Genomic DNA, 18941 nt, shown 5'->3' on the forward strand with positions numbered 1-18941 from the left:
AGCTCTGCATCAAACCTTGTTTTAATCTCTGAAAGACAAAAGCATTCCTGTCTAATGCCTCTGCTTATAGACACACAAGGCTTTTATGCAAATGCCAAGAACAATATACATGAAAATGTGATGTATAGAAAATAAAAGCTGAACCCACATGACAGTAGCTGCCGCAGCAAACACAGCACACTTCAGCTCTCTTTGCTCCCTACCCCACCCTCGCCTCTGTCCAAAATGTTAAACTTCTTATGTAAACTGGTGTCAGATTTGACTCCTTTCTGTTCTTCTCCCCTCACATCCAGGCCATCAAATCCCATCATTTCTTTCTTTATAACATCTCTAAATTTTGTCCTTCCCTCTCCATTCCTGCAACTGTTGTGTGGTCATTTCTTGCCACAGCTAAAGTAACTCCTCTACTCTAGCCTCCTCCTTCTTTCTCACCAAGTTCACTACCAGTCCATCCAATATACTGCACTGAAAATCTTTGCTCCTACCCCTTTGGACCATAGCATTCCCCTACTCTTCTCACTTCTGCATCCTCTCCTATGTTAATCCTATTTTTCCTTCAAATCACTCCTTAAGACTCGCTTGTGCTGTAATGACTACAGAATAACACGTGGAGAATAGCTAGTTTGCACAAAAACACTCATAATACTGTTATCCCATTTTCCTTCCCTGACACCCAACCCACTGCCTTGTTTCACCATCTGTTTTGTCTCATTATTAATCTTGATTATAAGCTCTTTGGGAATATTTTTACAGGTATTACAGAACCTAACACAAAAGGGCCTCTGATTGAGGTTTCCATATGCTAGGTCCTACTGAAGTAGAAATAATACATAAAAACCAAGGGTCAGCCTTTGTAAAGCTTTTTGCAGCTATGTTGCTGCTTTTCTCTGCTGTTGTCTTTTCTCTAGTGTATTTCTACTCATCATCTCATTCCCTTCACGCTGTCCTAGCCTCCTCCCTAATATCACCCTTTGTGTCCTTCTCCCATTTTCACCTTCATGCCTTTTTCCGTGTTGCCTTTATGCTTGCATCAGTCACACTTTTCATATGTAGCAAACAACTACCTTGATGGATTTGGAACTGCTCTGTAATGATTTATTAATACTGTCTATTGACCTGGTTGAGATGTTCTCTGTGTGACTGTATTGGCTTAACACAAGAGGAGACTGTGTGTCTAAAAAACAGTCAGGAAGGGACAGAATGGAATAAGGAATAAGCCACCTCCTTGCAAACACTTGAGAATTGTAAAAAGGGACAATGTCAGGACTATTAGCTTTGAAGATTTTGCTTCCTATCCAGCTGTTCAGGGAAAACAGACTAAGACACACTACAGTGGGACATCTGAAGGAGTTGAGCCTGCCTAGCTGTCCTCAGGGGATGATAAGACAGACATGCAGTAGACTGTTTATTTTTAATGCATTTTGTCTAAAATTCTTTGTTTGTATTGTTTAAAATAAACAATACTTTGTTTTTAAGAAGGCTGTCTGAACAATGTATACACCGTTGATCACAGACTCCCAAAAGGAAGAACCACAGGGTACTCTAACACCAGGCCCATCTGATAGTGGGAGAATTTTGGAATTCCACACCAGAAGCAGTAAAAGCTTGTAGCCTGGCACCTGGGGGGGGTGCCTCAGAGACCAGAAAGAGGACAGAAGCAGCTAGATATGTAACTGTGACACTGACCTCTCCTTGTTCAGTTCCCTCATGAAAATACAATTCTACTAAAATATCCCTTTCCAAGAGGGAATGGTCACAAAGGATTTGGAACACATTAGTAATGCAGAAGCTCTATAAATGTAGAGAGAACAGATACACTGGGCCATATTCTGCTCTGCTACACCAGTCTAATCCCAAGAGTGTCTTCACTGACTCTGGGATTACAATGGATTTACATTGGCATAACTAAGCAGAATTTGGTCCATTTGACTATCTAGCCACATAGGTCTCTCTTCATAAGTATGCCAGTTAGCTAAAATGCAAGAATGGGCATTGTCTGTTAATTTTAAGAGCTCTATTGAGAAACAGGCTGACATTCTGTCATGTACATTTTAAAACATGACACTGGACATGAAGTCTAATCCAACCTCCACTCATTTTTCAGGAAGAGAGATAATATTTTTAGACTCATCATCATAGTCCATCACATGTCATTATAATCTTTCTGTGTGACTTTGTGGTATTCAGCATACAGCCATTTTGCATTAACTAGCATGATTGCAAAGTGCATCAACTATTCTGCTCTAGAGAACACTGATTACGCTTCCAGGGTATTAGAAACAAATACCTTTAATAGATTTATACATATTCTATTACAACCTTTCAGTCCCAATTTTTGTTTTTGTTTTTGATCATCTCTCAGTTTCCACACTAATAGGGCAATCACTGGTCTTGAAGTTATCTTGAGACTAAGAAGATCCAGTAAGGTTCAGAAAGCATAGACACAAAGCTCCCTTACATTTGCACTGTCTGATTGTAGATGTTTTAAAGACTCCACCTGCAAATTGCATTTCCAGTGCCTGTTGGTGTGGCTGAAGGAAAATCATGTTAGTAATGTTTGGATCCGATAATTTCTGTGAATTTTATAATTAGTCAATTTAAAATTTCAGTACTCTGGATTTTTTTAAATGTCCCTTCACAAATGTTGTTCCAATCTACAAGTTCTTGCTCCCAGTGAATATGAGTCTTAAAAGTAAAATAGTGTCTCATACATATAGCAATGATCAGTCCCTTATTTCCAGATTTCCAAGGAATTAAATTTCTACCACCATCTTCTAAAAATAGATTTAAAGACTCCATAGGAAGCTGCAAGCCACAGCAAAAATCTGTTTTATTTAGGCTAATCTTAAACCTAATTAATTCAAAAGATCCTCAGCTAGTAGAACTAAAGTAGCTGTGCGATAGTCAGTGGAGCTAGGCCATTTGACACTATGTCTTAAAGGTCACGAAATGTGTGGATGCTTTTGTCCATTCCAAAAGGCCTTACGCAACTGGTACACTTCCATAAGAGTGAGATTTAGACCACGGGCCACTTATATAAACCAATTCCATTATAAAAATCCACAATAAAGGCACTCAAACACGCTTACTTCTGCCCCGTAACCCCCAACACAATGACCTGGCAATTATGATTGATATATATCAGTGTTTGTGTTTCCAAATTAGATTAAAGACAAATTAGAATTTGTCACATTTTTTTCCTTATGGCTCTACTACAGGCATAGTTATTTGCATGTCTTGCCTGTTCAGATTTTTGGATTCTTTCAAGTTTATTCTTGACTGAATTTCTTGGGTTTATAAAATAAATATGTTTCATCCTAAATTATAATATAAATATGTTTTATCCTAAATTACTGATGTATACTCTCAACGTGAACTCCATCTTAATGTAGTTTTTTGTCTGGGAATTTCCTTTTTCAATTTTTAAACTTCTCATATATTAACAGTAAATGAGGAACTGAAAGAGAATGTAACCATGTGATATTTCTAAAGATTTGAAGAAACATATATCAACCTTACATTTTATTTTAAATTTTTGGGTCAGGTTCACTGGTATGCTGTGGCTCCTTTACACTGTTCTGGAGCACAAAACAGCCCAAGCAAACTTGTTAATCTACATTTACAGCTCCTTTGTATTGTCAGAGCAGCACAAACCAGCTAGAGTCTACACCCCAGTGACCCCATCCTGCCTGCCCGCCACATTCCTCTGTCCATACACCCCAAATTTCTGACCTCCACATTCTCATGTACACACATGCCAAATTTCCTTCCTTCCACGGTCCCTGAGTACACATGTATGTACACATTCCAGTTTCCCCTTTCTCCTTCTTTGTTGAGTAAATCTGGCACAAGTAGGTTTTTTTTAAAGAAATTTTTAGGATTAAGGGTAATTTTTTGCCATTGCTCTTCATGACTAAATTTCTCCTTCAACAGTGGCTGGCACATAAAATCTTCTCCTTCAAAGAAATTCATCAAGAACTGTCCTCTTTCAAAATGGCATTGTTCTCAGTGGGACTGAAGTCACAAACAACCCCACTGTTAAGACAACTGTCTCAAAATGACTGTCATCTCCCCTTATTCTCAGTGGGACTTAGATGCATGCTGCCCTTAGCAAAGATGGCCACTATCTCCCAAAGATTCCAAAGGGTGTGAAGCCATGTTGCCCTCAAAGATGGCAGCCTGCAAGAAGTAAGTGAAGAGTCAGTGGCCATCTTTGCTAAGGGCAGTATGTGGTCTAAGTGCTATGTGATAACAGCTACACATTAATACTTTCAAAGGCCCGTTAATTCCAAATTATACCAAACAGATAAGTCTCCTATATATTTTTAAAATTTCTTATGTAAGTGACCTCAGGGGAGTCAGGGTGAGTAGGAGTACTGGGGTTCCACTTATTAGGCTATGACTACTGCCCCAAATTGCCTTAATCCAGCCCTGGAAATGCTGCATACTTATTCCACTGGAGAATTACCACTGAATATTTTAAGGAAAGATTTAACTGAGGAGAGGGCAGCTTTTTGCATGTAAAAATAGGGAGGTCTAAGTGTAGGGCAATATGGTGGTGAAATCACATTGAAAGAAATAAAGTCTGGGACCAGGAGTGAGAATACATTCCTCCTGCAACTGCATGTAGATGGACAACAAGACAGTAAACAAAATTGAGAGGAACATGTTCCCTCTCAGTCTCTTCCAGGTGTCATCTATCAAGGGCTACATGGAAAGATGCACAAAAACAATAAAAGGGAAAAGAAATAAAAAGGTGATTAATTGGGTGGCTTGGGAAAAGCATAGAAAGGAGGGAAAAGATTGAGAGAATGAAAGGTATTGCCAGATTGCGTCAACTTTTTTTTGCCGAATCTGGCAAGTGTTGGAGGAGGGGCATGGAAACTGGAGATGGAGTTTCTATTGGTTACTGGCACATTAGTAAGTAAGCACGGTATTTGTCAAGGCCTGTGGCAGATCTGAAAGACGAGAGACTGAGGGAAGTCAATATAGTCCTTAATTTTCTCCAAAGATGCTCAGAGCCATTGAGAGCAGGGGATGAAAGAGAAAGGTGTGAGGATTAAGCCAGTGTTGGAATTGGTGAGTCAGACATAACAAAGGGAGAAAGTACTGAAGGAATCAAGTGTGGAAGAGAGGGTGAAGTTGGAGGTAGGCACCAACCAATGGAGGTGAGGGAAAGAAGAAAAAGACTGAGAGTTGCAGTGAAATTAGAGATGTTGTTGGACTGGAGAGCATGGAAGGGTCACTTCATGCCTCTAAGAACATATCAAACATTTTAAAAGTAAATTGTTTAAAAAATACATTTTCATTTCATCATAGTAAATACAATTTAAACATTTTCCCCCCATCCAGATGGTGAGAAAGCTGTTTTGAAAAATCACCTTGATCAAAATCCACAAGCACAGTGGAGCACAACAGAGCACTCCAGAACAAGCAAAGATCCTATAGAAGACATCAACTCTCCAGAACAGTAAGTAGCATATTGCTGAGAACAGGCTAGTGGTAAATGCAGAGAGGCACTGAGAACATGTTTTTAACCGGAGAGTTAAATTTTGGCCATGTTTTACCGTGTTGATCTATATACAAATTACACAAAAATTGTTAAACATTATTTAGAGCACACAAAAATGAGAAAATAACAGTTTTTGAGTTTGCCTGTGCAACCTTAATGTAGGCCAATTGTTCATATGGATTTTGATACTCTTTAATGTCAATCACTTACACATTTAATGTCAATATTTGCAGAACTTTCCACTAATTTGGGGTGCCTCAGTGATTGTGCCCAACTTGGGACACCTAGGGCCTGATTTTTCAGAACACTCCATATGTTCAAAACATTTTATAAGCAGTAACTAATCCGCACAACTCCTGCTCCCCCCAACTAAATTTCCCTCAAATACTACCTTTCCACTAAACATTTCCGTTTCGACGAAATGGCATTTTTCAATGGAAAAAAGTTTTGTAGAAAATATTTTTAGCAGCATTATCATCAATTATGCAGACAGCCGAACTAGTAGTTATAAAAGATGTGAACTACTGCATTCACCCCAAACCACTGTTAACACTGAATCCTAATAATGTCTGCTTAAATTTCAGTATTGGTAGCTATTTCACTGCTGATGACTTAAGCAGAAATATCCACCTAATGTGACTATCCTGCATTCCTCAACCATTGCCCATGCCTCGTGTAATGCCAGAATTCCCCAAAATCTTCTGCCTAGCTGCCCAAATCTCCAGCTTTCATCTTTTTACAGAAAGGTTGTGTGGTTCTTTGCCTTGTTCCAGTAGCCAGGGTTGGCAGTGCAGACCCACAGAGCATTGGCATACCTTATACAAACTGGCTGGTCAGGCCTAATGTTCTTGGTTTGGAATCAGAGTTTTCCTTCTCCTAGGTGCACTGCCTACTACAGCTGACAAGCTCCACCTGCCTGGTAGAGGCAGAGAGAGGTTAAGTGACTTGCCCAAGGTCACCCAGCAGCCTCGTGGCAGAGTCAGGGATAGAACCCGGGTCTCATTGCTGTACCCTGCGCACTGGACCACATTGGCTCCCTTAAGGCTGTATGTTGCTTATACAAAAAACTGGATCATATTGAAAATTGTAAGGGCAGAGTTAAATATGTTTAATATAAAATAAATTGAATCTAGTATCAACATAAATAAAACAACAGATTTTGAGTTGATCGTAATATTTGTTTTAACGTGCAATTAAACGGCCTCCTTTTTTAAAAAAAAATTTACCTGAAGCTGCTGCAGAGTTTCCAGTCTGACGTGCTGGAGTCATTCAGAAACCAGGGGACTCTGTCATAGAATTTAGGTCTAGATTTCTACAGAGATCACAGATCTTTGACAGGTGGGCAGATCCTTGCCCTTTTGTAAATCCCCTTTGCACTGCTGCAATGGAGATGCAAAATTTCCTTAAGAAAGCAGATGAGGTTTCCATGTGATAGGGAGTGGACCTGGCCATCAGAATGGTTCCTTGGGAGCCTCTATCCACCAGCATAAGTTAGAGCAGCCCAGTTCAGCCTCCAGTAGCCCCCAAGATTGGGAGCTAAGGGGGACAGAAAGGTAGCAGCAAGACACCACTGTGCCCCACAGTTATGCCAGGCATTTGCCTGGCTCACTACAGGATTTGACGTAGCATATATAGTTTCTGTTGTCAAAAGTGCATGTGCATTGGTGTATAAAGTTATTGGAGAGATTTGTGGATCAGACTGTGCATATAGCAATACTTTATGTAATTTATGTTATATGATGCCAGCTGTGACTGAATCCACAGAAACATGGATTTTACTATACCTGTAGTGCCCTGATGCAGGAAAATCCACAGGGACTGAATTGCCAATGCATTTTGTTGTTGGAAAAATATACCAAGAAAATATTTGGTCAATTCACAAAAGCAAGGCCCACATTAAAAGAGGATGCATGCACAGTTTGGTGAGATTGAGCAGTCTCCCTTAATGTATGGATATTAGGTGCCTTTTCCATTTCAACCCCATTTACAAGACATGCTGTAGTGTGCATAGATTAATACACAACCGATTAACGCAGTACTGTTATATTAAAGATAGAGTTATAGCATGAAAAGATATCCAAACACAAATACTCCAGCACTCCTAATGCATATTAAGCACAAAAGAAATCACCATTTTGTTGGATACAGCAGCCTTCCTTCAGGCTAACGATAGGTGAGGGGAAAATGAGGTTCCACGAAGGTAATGGTCTTGAATCTTCATTGCCTTGCATTTTATACAGTCATTTATACCTATACAAAGCACTTTATTAAGTGCTTCTAAATCAAAATGGTAGCATTCTACATGCACTTTGCACAGATATAACAAGCTCCACCCTTTGCTTGCAGCTGCTGTCACCTTAATTGGTTAGTCTCTGAGGTGCCACAAGTACTCCTTTTCTTTTTGCGAATACAGACTAACACGGCTGTTACTCTGAAACCTTACAAACCATGTGTGTCAAGAGGTGAAGGCACATGCTACACTTGTGAGTTAGCCAACACCATGGCTGATACTACAGACCTCCAGAGGTGAAAAGGAGTCTCTCTAGCTTAAGTTAAAGAGCAGGCTCTGAAGCTGAGCTGTAGCAGACACACCTCCTCTGCAGATCGTACACAGAGGGCTACATGTAACACACACTGACCAGCCACATCCCTTTTCCACATGCTGGGGAATGCACAGATGGGGTGGCACAGAGCCTTGAGCTCTTTGCCATATGGGAATTTCCCTGTGCAAATTTACTGGTTTCCAGAAGCTTTGGGGCACTACAGCAGCTAGAATGGAGGCAAGGAACTGGTCTAAAATTTCTCTCTGTTTTCCCTTTCCAAACTCACGCACTGTGCTGTCTGAAGGGTCTTTTATTTTCATTTTTAAATAAATGTTTGTGTTAGTGATTCTGTATCACTATATTGCACCTATTTTAGGGAGATGCTATTATTTATTTGTACTTGTAAAACAGGTTTTGCTAACTAGGTTTCATACCACTGAATGTGTACCTATAGGGAGAACCAGGACACTTTTTAGCCTCTGGGATTAGGGATCTACAATTTTTTATTTACCTTTTAAGAAGAGACCATTTCTTACCTAACCTTTGTGCTCTCCACAAATAGAATTGCACTTCTAATGTGTCCATGCTCACTTTTCCAGCGTGAGTTGTGGAGTATGTGTCTTTAAGGTTGTTAACACTCGGTAATTTGGTCAAAAGGAATTGAAGGTTGAAATAGTTAGGGTTGCTCTGAACCACTTGTTGGTGAAGCAGTTTAATAATTCACAGCTTTAGCGGCACCCAGTAAAGTTCAGCAAATAGACCTCAGGAATGTGTGCCTAGAATAATTAACTCCAGAGAACTATTTCCTCTTCATGCAAATATAAGAGACAGCATGACCATTTACTTTGGAAAATGTCAACTCATTCTTTCTGTACTAACCAAAAATCAATTCACTTCCTTTTATTATCAGCGTACAACACTTACAGCTCTTCAAGTTCTGAAGCTTTGCAATGTAAAAAGAGGAGTTTTAGTTTAAATTGCCTCTCAGCATTACCAATATATTTGAATAATTAAAAATCTGACCCTTTATCATAAAGCTGAATACTAACTGAAGGTATTAATTGAATACAAGTTGTAGGCATGTATGAAACTGATCACTGCAGAAAGTTCTTCCACTTCAAACTCATGAGTGCTGTTTAGATTAGGTCACTTTCAATCAGAATATTCAAATTGTATTTTTCATGAGTTACTAGGAGTTAAGTCAGTGTTTCTAGAGGAAAGCTTATCTCTATGAACACCGCTTTAGATCATTGATCTGACTAGTCGTTCATTTACATAGGACTGGAAGGGCATAGGCCAGACTCCAGTCCCCTGCAGTCACAGGTAACCATGTCATATAATCCTGTTCATAAATGTACCAAGTTCCATCTTAAAGCTACTTAGGTTGTTTGTCCCCATAAGTCCTACCAAAGGAGATATCAGGCTAACCAGCCTGTAGTTACCTGGGTCCATCCCATTTTAATTCCCTTTTTAAATATTGGCACAGCATTTGCATTTTCCCCCAGTCCTCTGGAACTTCCCCAGCGTCCCAAGGACCAACATTAATGGTTCAGAGAGCACCTCATCCAGTTCTTTTAATAATCTTGGGTGCATGTTAAACATTTTAAAATCTGCTGGACTGGGTAACAGTTGTTGATTAACACCCACTCACTCTAGTTACTGATGGAAAAGTATTTCATCATCACTGTAAGATGTGAATACCTCGTCCTTTCAAATACAGAACAGAAATATTTATTGAAGTAGTAACTGAAATCAGTGCTGTCACACCAATTTAATTCATAAAGTCATGGGGGATGGGAGAAGCCACAAATGACTAAGAACTTAATCTGTTGCTAACATACCATGAGTCCTCGTGATGTTTGAACCTGGTGCTACTCTAAACAAAAAAAGCTCCAAACCATGCTTGTAGCTCTGTCCACCACTTCACATTGACTTAAATATTCTAGTCTTCAGAGTGATGTTTGGAGTTATTAGTATGTGTGTGCTGGTTGTGTTGATTTGTGTTGGAGCGAGGGAAGGTTTGTGCTGGGAGATTTGTGTTAATTTGTGCAGTTGATGAGGGTTGTGTGATGCTGTGAGATGCTTTGTGCATTTGGGGTTATTGTGTGTGTGGGTTGTGTGGTGTGGATGGCAAATGAGGGATGTGTGCTGCTGTAAGGGGTTGTGGGAGTTTGGGGTTATGGCGGCTGAGGGGGGGGAGGAGTTGTGCTGTTTTATGCATGGTTTGAAGAACAGTGGCAACTGGTCACACAGGTGGGGCAGTTCAGCCACGTAATCCCCCATCTGTGCAGTCTCCTTTACACAACTTATGAGACTGCTGCATGCAAATTACCTGTAGAGCAAGGGAAATGATTGGCTGAGTTACCTCCAATATCACAATGGTTTGGTGGACTCTTGGCATGTCACAGTTAGATGTCGTACTGTAGCTATTCAGGGGACACCATCATAGGGCCTAATCACATCAGCCACAGTATCAGAGGCTCGTTCACCTGCACATCTACCAATGTGATATGTGCCAGCAATGCCCCTCTGCCATGTACATTGGCCAAACCGGTCAGTCTCTACTTAAAAGAATAAATGGACACAAATCAGACGTCAAGAATTATAGCATTCAAAAACCAGTCAGAGAACACTTCAATCTCTTTGGTCACTCGATTCCAGACCTAAAAGTGGCAATTCTTCAACAAAAAAACCTCAAAAACAGACTCCAACGAGAGACTGCTGAATTGGAATTAATTTGCAACCTGGATACAATTAACTTAGGCTTGAATAAAGACTGGGAGTGGATGGGTCATTACACAAAGTAAAACTATTTCCCCATGTTTATTCCCCCCACACACACACACACACACACACTGTTCCTCACACGTTCTTGTCAACTGCTGGAAATAGCCCACCTTGATTATCACTACAAAAGGTCCCGCCCGCCCCCGCCCCGCTCTCCTGCTGGTAATAGCTCACCTTACTTGATCACTCTTGTTACAGTGTGTATGGTAACACTCATTGTTTCATGTTCTCTGTGTATAAAATCTCCCCACTGTATTTTCCACTGCATGCATCCGATGAAGTGAGCTGTAGGTCACGAAAGCTTATGCTCAAATAAATTTGTTAGTCTCTAAGGTGCCACAAGTACTCCTGTTCTTTCTACTCTGTACTATAATTCTTAAAGTCAAAATAGCTGAGAACTTAAAAATTGGATGGGAACAGACTGTGAAACCCACTGGTGATTCAACCTGGTGATAGTATGAACATACAGAGATCTCAGCCATGCTTGTAGCTGTTTCCATTGGTTCACACTGACTCAGACATTCTAGGCGTCAGCGTGACACACAGAATAAGAATCCTGGAATATTTTTATATAGATGCTTTTCCTTCCCCACATCATGATTGATAGTTTTACCATCCTTATCTAGTATTGGACCTACACTAGTGCTAAGATTTCACTTGTTCCTGATCAATTTAAACAATCTGTTTCCATACAGAAGTGAAAAACCATCGATGTTCCATTCCCCGTACCAGGGGCGCCTGAACAGGGAGGCTGGGGGGGCCAGAGCTATGTCCTCCCACTTTTTACTGGCCATAAGGGCAAGCAACAGGGGAGGGGGCAGAGAGCAACGATGGGGGGGGCAGGGTCTTGGGGGGAAGAGGTGGTGTGGGAGCGGGAGTGCGGGGGCAGGGCCTCGGGGGATGATGTGGCACAGGGGGCAGGGCCACGGTTTGGGCACCTGTGGGCCCCCCACACACACTTTTAGGGTGTTTCCATCACTCCTGCCCGGTACAGTGCCCTGACCTGTAGCTGCTTTGTTTGCCAAACTCCAGTTGACTTCAGTTTGAATTGTACTCCTGAAGCAGCTTACATTATCGTCCATCTTGGCTATCTTTAGCAATGACAGGGATTTGCAATATAATCTATAGATAATAAAATACTAAACTCTCCTACACCAATACCTGGTTAGCCATACATTTTCAGAATGTCCACTAATTTTGGAATCTCAATTTTTATGTAGCCATCTTGAGACACCTCATGAGCAGTCATCATTTAAGGCTATGGCCACAAGATGTAGGTAGGGAAAACCAATGCATGTTGAATACAATTCCATACAGCTTAACTAACTGTAGAAGTTAAACTTTCACCTTCTCTTTAGACATTTTACCCCCTGCCCTTGCAAACTATGAGCTAGATATTTTTTTAAGACAGAGTTTTTGCATAAACTGTTATGTTTATTCCAATCCTCTTACCAGAGGCTACCCCTCTGGAAACAAAGTTTTCGAGTTAAAGTAAATTTTAAGTACAGTTAAAGCAAAATAGCCACCCACTGCAACCAACCTTGATGTAGTCAGCATGCTTTGACTATGGCATGGCTGACATTTAAATGGATGAAAAATCCCATTCAGTCTATTATGCAACTGAATTCTCTTGGAGTAGCTTCAAATAGCTCTTTAAAGAACAGTTTGTAATCGTCAAAGTAAGCAGTTTCACTGGTGGGAAAATAAGCTTTGGCAATTCTCTGTTTGACCCTGGCACCATAAACACAACTAAAAAGTACAACATCAAACTAATAAGGATTCAGCACGCAGAAGCAGCAAACACGCTACCTCTGCAAACGGGCATGATTCAATTGATACCACCAAAATAGTGTGACAGAGTAGCAGAGTAACAATAAGCGGATTTAATTTAATCCACTAGATGTAATGCCGTCAGTAGCATGATAAACAGTGTTAGTGTGTATTTCACCAAACATTTAAAACATTTAAAGGAAATCAGCAGAGCCCTGAAATGTAAAGTTGAGTCTATCTGTCCATGATGTTGCAGTTTGCAATCACTTACACCCCCTATGTTTGTCTGATGTATTGCAGCATAGTAATGCAGAATCTGAATAAAGCCAACAATTTTAAGTTCTCCATAGTAACTAATTTTTGGTTCATGAGCAGAGCAATGGGTGACTAGTAATCTATCTCCATTTGCGAGCATAATGTACAAACAATAAATGCAGATCTATTAGAATAAGAAAGATCATCAACAAGCAAGCATTCAGGCATACATTTTTTTCTAACGACTTGTCCACTTGGGAAGGCTATAGGGCGCGAATGAGAAGTGCTATAGTTGTACTGTTATAATCCCCCATGTAGACACTCATATTCTGGTATAACGGTGCTTTTTTCCAGTTTAGTTTATGTCGCTTTGCAATCGGTTTAAGCTAAAACAAAAAAAAAGCACTCTTAGTTTGGACCAAGAATGTCCACATGGGACTTATACCAATATAACTATAGCAGTTTAGCAATACCAGAATAATTATACCAGTATAAGTGGGAAAATCTCCCATGTAAACAACCCCTAATTAAATTCTGGTTCTTGTGAAAGGTGCTAAATTGACAGCCCTGGAAATTGAAGACCTCAATTTATCCACAGTACAGAAAGAGCACAGGCAGAGACATGGGAGGTGGCTGAAACTTCACCTGGGGGAGGCGAGCTCCTTGTCCTGCCTCTTCCGCCCACAGCCCTGCCCACAACTCCACCCCTGCTCTGCCCCAGGCCCCGCCCCCACCCATAGCTGACTCGCCACTCACCTCTTCACCCCCCAGAGACCGCCCCCCCCCCGGTCACCTCCTCACCCCCTACCAGACCCTTTCCCCATCTGCCACTAGACCCCCTTCTGCAGCTGGTTCACTGCTTACCTCCTCACCCTGCTGCTGCCCCCCCCCACGCCCGGTGACACTCTCTCCCCATTTCACCTTAAAGCACAAATAACGTTCCCCAAGGGAACTGAACAAGCAACAGGTATAGCTCAGTTACCAGATAGATTCTTCTCTGCGTGGTAGGGAATTCAGTGTATGCTGTATAGAGAAAGATGAAAAGCCAGGCTACCTGCACCAACCTGAAGCACAATCTCTCCTTTTGAAAAAGTGCTTGTCATTAACAGCCTGCATGAAGGCAGTAGTTTAATCACCTTTCTTACACAGAATTCCCTGCCAGACTCATTTACTTAAATTGGGTTTGAATAAAACGACTAGATCAAAAAAATAAACTCACTAGCTATGTCAGCTCCTCCTTGAGCCAGGTTAGCAGTTACTTCTTCTGGGTACAGAGAATAACTGAAGGGTCCTCAATCGGAAACAGTTTTTAACCCCAATAACACATTTTCCTACAATATAAAAGCCAGCTGGATGGGGCCAAAAGCTTCCTGGGCATTGACAAATGCCCGTTACATGGCTTCATTACCACTTTAATTGCTCTTTAACAGTTTCAGTGATCTGCTACTAGGTCTCTGGAAGGCTTTTTCACTTGTGTAAAGTTACTCAGGGATCCCCTCCTCATGCCTTCTGTCTGCCACTGACTCCCCGCCCGCATTCACACACACACCCATGCCCCACAGGGAGCGGGGGGGGGTGAGGCGAGACACAGCCAGCAACTGCCGGGCCCTCCAAGGGTGGAAGGAGATGAGATAGAGGAGAGGAGGAAGATTCACCCCAGGAAGCAGCAGCAAGCAAGTGGGAGCCTTGGGAAAGAGGTGGGAGTGGGGCACCACCACCCAGGAGTCAGGTGACAGAGACTTTTGTGCTAGGGGAGGCAACGCCTCCCCTTGCCTATTATATCCGCCAGCCATGCACAGAGATAATAGAGGTTTCCACAAAGCAGTCTGCTGGTATGCCTCGACTCTGTTCTGGAAGGACCTCCTCCTTCCGGGAGGAGAGATTAGTTCAAACTCCATGTCCTCACTCTTCCGCATCTCTCTTAAGACTAGCACTTACGATGGTGGGATCTTGTGATGTGAAAACCAGCCCACTAGGAAAACTGAGTGCCTAAAGTTAAGCTCCAAATAGACATTTAGGCATAAGTGATTTTTTTTTCATGAGGGCTGAGCCGCCACAGCTCCCATTGACTTCATTGGGCTTTGAGGGATGCTCAGCCTGTCCCTGGATTGGACCCAAACTGCAAAGGTAGACAAACTCTACAAAAAGATGCAAAGTTACCCATGGGTTCCTTCCACACCTCCATACGCACTTATTTGCTTTAGATGGATTTACAAAACTGACTTCTTTAATTCTAATGTTTTTGAGCTAAAAATACACATAGATTGGAACTCATTCATTCAGTTTCTGTTCTGTCTAGTTATCCAGCGCTCAGAATGGTTGTAAATCAGCCTGTGAGTGTGCTCTGTTAGCTAGTTCATCCTCATTGCAAGCTAAAGGTTTTTTCCAAACATCAGCAGTCTAACGTTTAATCTCAAAATAGCTGGGAATTTTAAACAGTTGCGGTGTACTTGAAACAAGCCATTAGATTCTCTTGTCTTGTCTAGTCTAGTCTGTCAAAAAAAACTCCCAAAAGGGACGTTGGTAACAGCCGTGGTATATCTCAACAGCAGCAAATGTAATGTTCTTGGCATTAACCCTCTCTATAATAGCAGAAGTCAGAGAAAACATTCTCACAGAAACCTGCAGAGACATCAAGCATTTGATCTATTCAATTTTCCTCTTCTGCTAACGTCTCTTTTTCCCTCTCTCTGCAGTATCCAACGCCGATTGTCTTTACAACTGCCCATTCTTCACCATGCCTATCTGCCATCCATAGGCGGAGTTGACGCTAGCTGCGCCAGTCCGTGTGTAAGCCCCAGTGCCAGTCCTCGGCACAGGCATGTGCCGCCATCTTTTCGAGTGATGGTTTCTGGCCTGTAGAAATGGGAGATCAGAGCTTCCTGAACTGCTTTTACGTACTCAGTGACTGGACTGAACATCAGACGTAGAACTCTGCTATAAACATACTATTTGCTCTTACCACATGGAGGAACTAGTGCTAAGGCCATCATCATGGGAGTACCAGTGTAACTCATGTGGAAAGGCGAGAGCAAGAGATACCTGGAGTTTGATCTGTAGCCTTATTCATGGATCTTTTATTTCTTCACAAAGAAGTCGTTGAAAATATTTCTTCCCAAATTTCTACTAGCAAGAAGGAGGCTGGGAAATACGAATCTTGCAAAAAATGAGACTATTAAAAAAAAAAACCCACTCAACTGTCACTGTTACATGGCTGCTGAAAACATGGAACTATATGCTGTCCATGTAAGAAAAATAAAATGATAGCGCTATAACATTTATTGAAATAGATACACTTCATTTTACAAAAGTTGTGTTAAATTGTTGGAAGCATTCTGCACTGGTTAGTCTTGCTTGTTTTCATTTCAGAGAGGATTTTCAGTGGGAAAGGGGGATTTTGAGAAATGATTCCTGAAGTGTGATTGAGACTCTGTGTTGCTAATAGCAGGGTCCCCCTGTAACTAAAAACTCTACATAGGGCAGAAGCAGAGGTTGTAGCAACAGCCCTGAGGCATTACCACCTACAGAGCTGCTGTTCCAAGTCAGAGCTCTTTACAGTTCTCCAGGGATTAGATGTGGTGATTGCCAGGTTCCCATGCTGACCATAAGGGACTTATTTTGACAGAGTTTCTGCCTCTCTTTCAAAATAAACACAACCAACCGTAATATACAAAGCCGGCAGAAAAAGTCCTCGGGCTGCTAACTCAATAAGCTGAGGATGGATGGGTAGTAAAGTCTTAATGTCACAGGATGGATTGATTTTCACAGTTTGTTTGAATTATGCCACACATAATTACAATCATACTAATTTAGTAGACGGGGTGGGTGGGGGGAACAGGGCACAGCACTTTGCGGCTGCAGGCAATTTCTGCAGAGTACATAGACAATAATATACACTACCTTTGCTTGGTACCTGTATGTGTGACAGTTGTAACTGGTAATAGGTGGTATAAACCAAGTTTGACCATAGAATATTTGGTTTGACTATGATAAATAAAGGTGTGGAAAAAGCATGAATTTTAATCTCTCTGTTGATCGGGACTTATCGCATTTCATATTTGAGCTCATACCTTAGCTCTACTCCCCTAAGCAAAGTTATTCTAAGGTTGTTGTAAGAGGTTCTAGCTGAACCAATCTTAGCGACATTCTCACAAACTGTAAGGGAGGCCTGATTCCAGTCTATCCTCCAGTATATTGGCAATGTGATGTATCATGGCCTTGTCAGTTGTTAAGACCCGTGATTTTCTTAAACGAAATAAAAATATTGTCTTGCTAAAAATAGCAGTGGTGCCCCAGAATGCACTTGGTGTCTTTAACCAATGCCTGCCCACCTCACACATTCTGAAGTGACTATTCCACAAACACTCCCAGATCAGCGATGACTTTAACGAGCTGCTTTCAGTAGCTGCACAGTGGAAGAGGCTTATTAACAGAGGGACTTAATTGCAGCTTTGACAAACAAGCAAAAATCTTCACCACGTAGCCAAAATAAGCATAAATATAAATCTTCCAATGGGAGCATCACAAAATATTTCACTTGGCACATACAGTAAGAGAGATTATGGAGGTACCTGTAGCTTTTAGAACAAAAACATGTAAGTATAACACAGGTAAAATAGAATTCATTACTCTGTTTAAGCATTGATGTTGTCACTCAATGTGTGTTGACAGTATTCTCTTGCTTTATTGATTTAATCAGGGCCTGGTTTATTTTAAAAGGAATCTGTTAATTTGTAAAAGAGAAAAGGACAAAACTGTACATAATGTATACACAAACATTGCTGTAGAAATATTAATCCAACATAGCAGGAAAAACTCAAAAGTATTGGCCTGATGGAGGTGAGTGTGTGTGTGTCTGTAACTTTGTGAATACTGACTGTGTGCCGTTTATTAGGTTTAAACCATGCAGTACATTCTTTGTCTCAATGATACCGTAGTTTCTCCCATGACATTTTTTTAATTTCCTGCAGCATAACAAGACCCACCAAGTGAATATAGCTATTTAATGTTTCTGTTCTTTTATACTGCAGCAAAACAGTACTGTAAATTTATGAAGAGGCTGTGCCCCAATGGCATTTTCCAATGATGTTAGTGCACAAATGCTTTAAACTAGACTGGGACTGCCAGAAGAAAATGTAAATGAAAAATTTCTTGTATACCCTTATACTGCATGAGATCAATTTTTAAAAAATTGTTGCAAATCTGTTTTTATGAATAAAATATAGAAAATCTAACTTTGTGTAGCTTGATGAGTCCATCTCGCAAGGAGCAGCAAACCAAACTGTGGAGAAGGAGGGATCACAACACTTATATTGTTATAATTATATCTTTGTAATAACACAGAAAAGTAAAAATGCACGCTAATAGTCTGATTGAGTGCATATGTACCAAGATGCAGTAGACCTGCTTGCTTTAGCCCTGGTTATGACTATGCATGAATTTTAGAACCTTGTCTATACCCCTCTCACAAACCTTTCTTTGGAATAGCCACCAAAGAGACTAGAGACTGTGAGGCACCAATTTAACAAATGTTCTAAACATTTACCTCTGTGACCCCCAAGGAGTTTATCTGGGTTCCTGGGGCTCGGTATGCATGAAACGCAAGGGGAAGCACTGTCCCTGGGAGGAAGGGGGACCAAGGACAGACTCAGAGTCTGCTAGGCAACCGAGAAGGAGAGAGGAGAGTCACTGTTAGAGCCAAGGAGGCTGGCAGGGCACCTGCTCAGAAGAGGGGCCATGGCTGAGAGAAAGAAGGGGGTAGAGTCAAATGACTGACAAGGGAAAGCCTAGAAAGAAGAGCTAACCTGACTAACACTAAGTGAGATGCCATCCCCTGGGAGCCCTGGAGGGGGGGAAAGCCATTTTGGAGCAGTCTGGAGCCAGCCACAGAAAGGGCAGTACTGACTGTGGGGAGCTGGTGAGTCCCAGGCCGGCATGCAGGGGCCCTCTGAGAATTGGCCTCTGGGAACCTGCAAGCAGGATCCCTCAGCTTGGCCCTTTCCCTCTTCAAAGTGACTAGGGGTGCCAACTGCCTAATTTCTGAAAACCAGACACTACAGTAGAAGCGCTGGAAC

At 41.4% G+C, this 18941-nt stretch overlaps 1 protein-coding gene across 2 annotated transcripts in view; it reads left to right on the forward strand.

Moving 5' to 3' along the window:
* Positions 1–18083, forward strand: part of GABBR2 (gamma-aminobutyric acid type B receptor subunit 2) — an 842671-nt gene extending 824588 nt beyond the window's left edge. For both annotated transcript variants that reach the window (XM_073332465.2, XM_073332464.2), the window contains 2 exons: positions 5353–5470; positions 15564–18083. In XM_073332465.2, coding sequence (XP_073188566.1) covers positions 5353–5470; positions 15564–15729 — 284 coding nt within the window. In that variant the 3' untranslated portion in view covers positions 15730–18083. The remainder of the gene's footprint in view (positions 1–5352; positions 5471–15563) is intronic.
* Positions 18084–18941: the final 858 nt, after the last annotated feature.

This window comes from Lepidochelys kempii, chromosome 2 (assembly GCF_965140285.1).
Source record: "Lepidochelys kempii isolate rLepKem1 chromosome 2, rLepKem1.hap1, whole genome shotgun sequence".
NCBI classification, from domain to species: Eukaryota; Metazoa; Chordata; order Testudines; family Cheloniidae; genus Lepidochelys; species Lepidochelys kempii.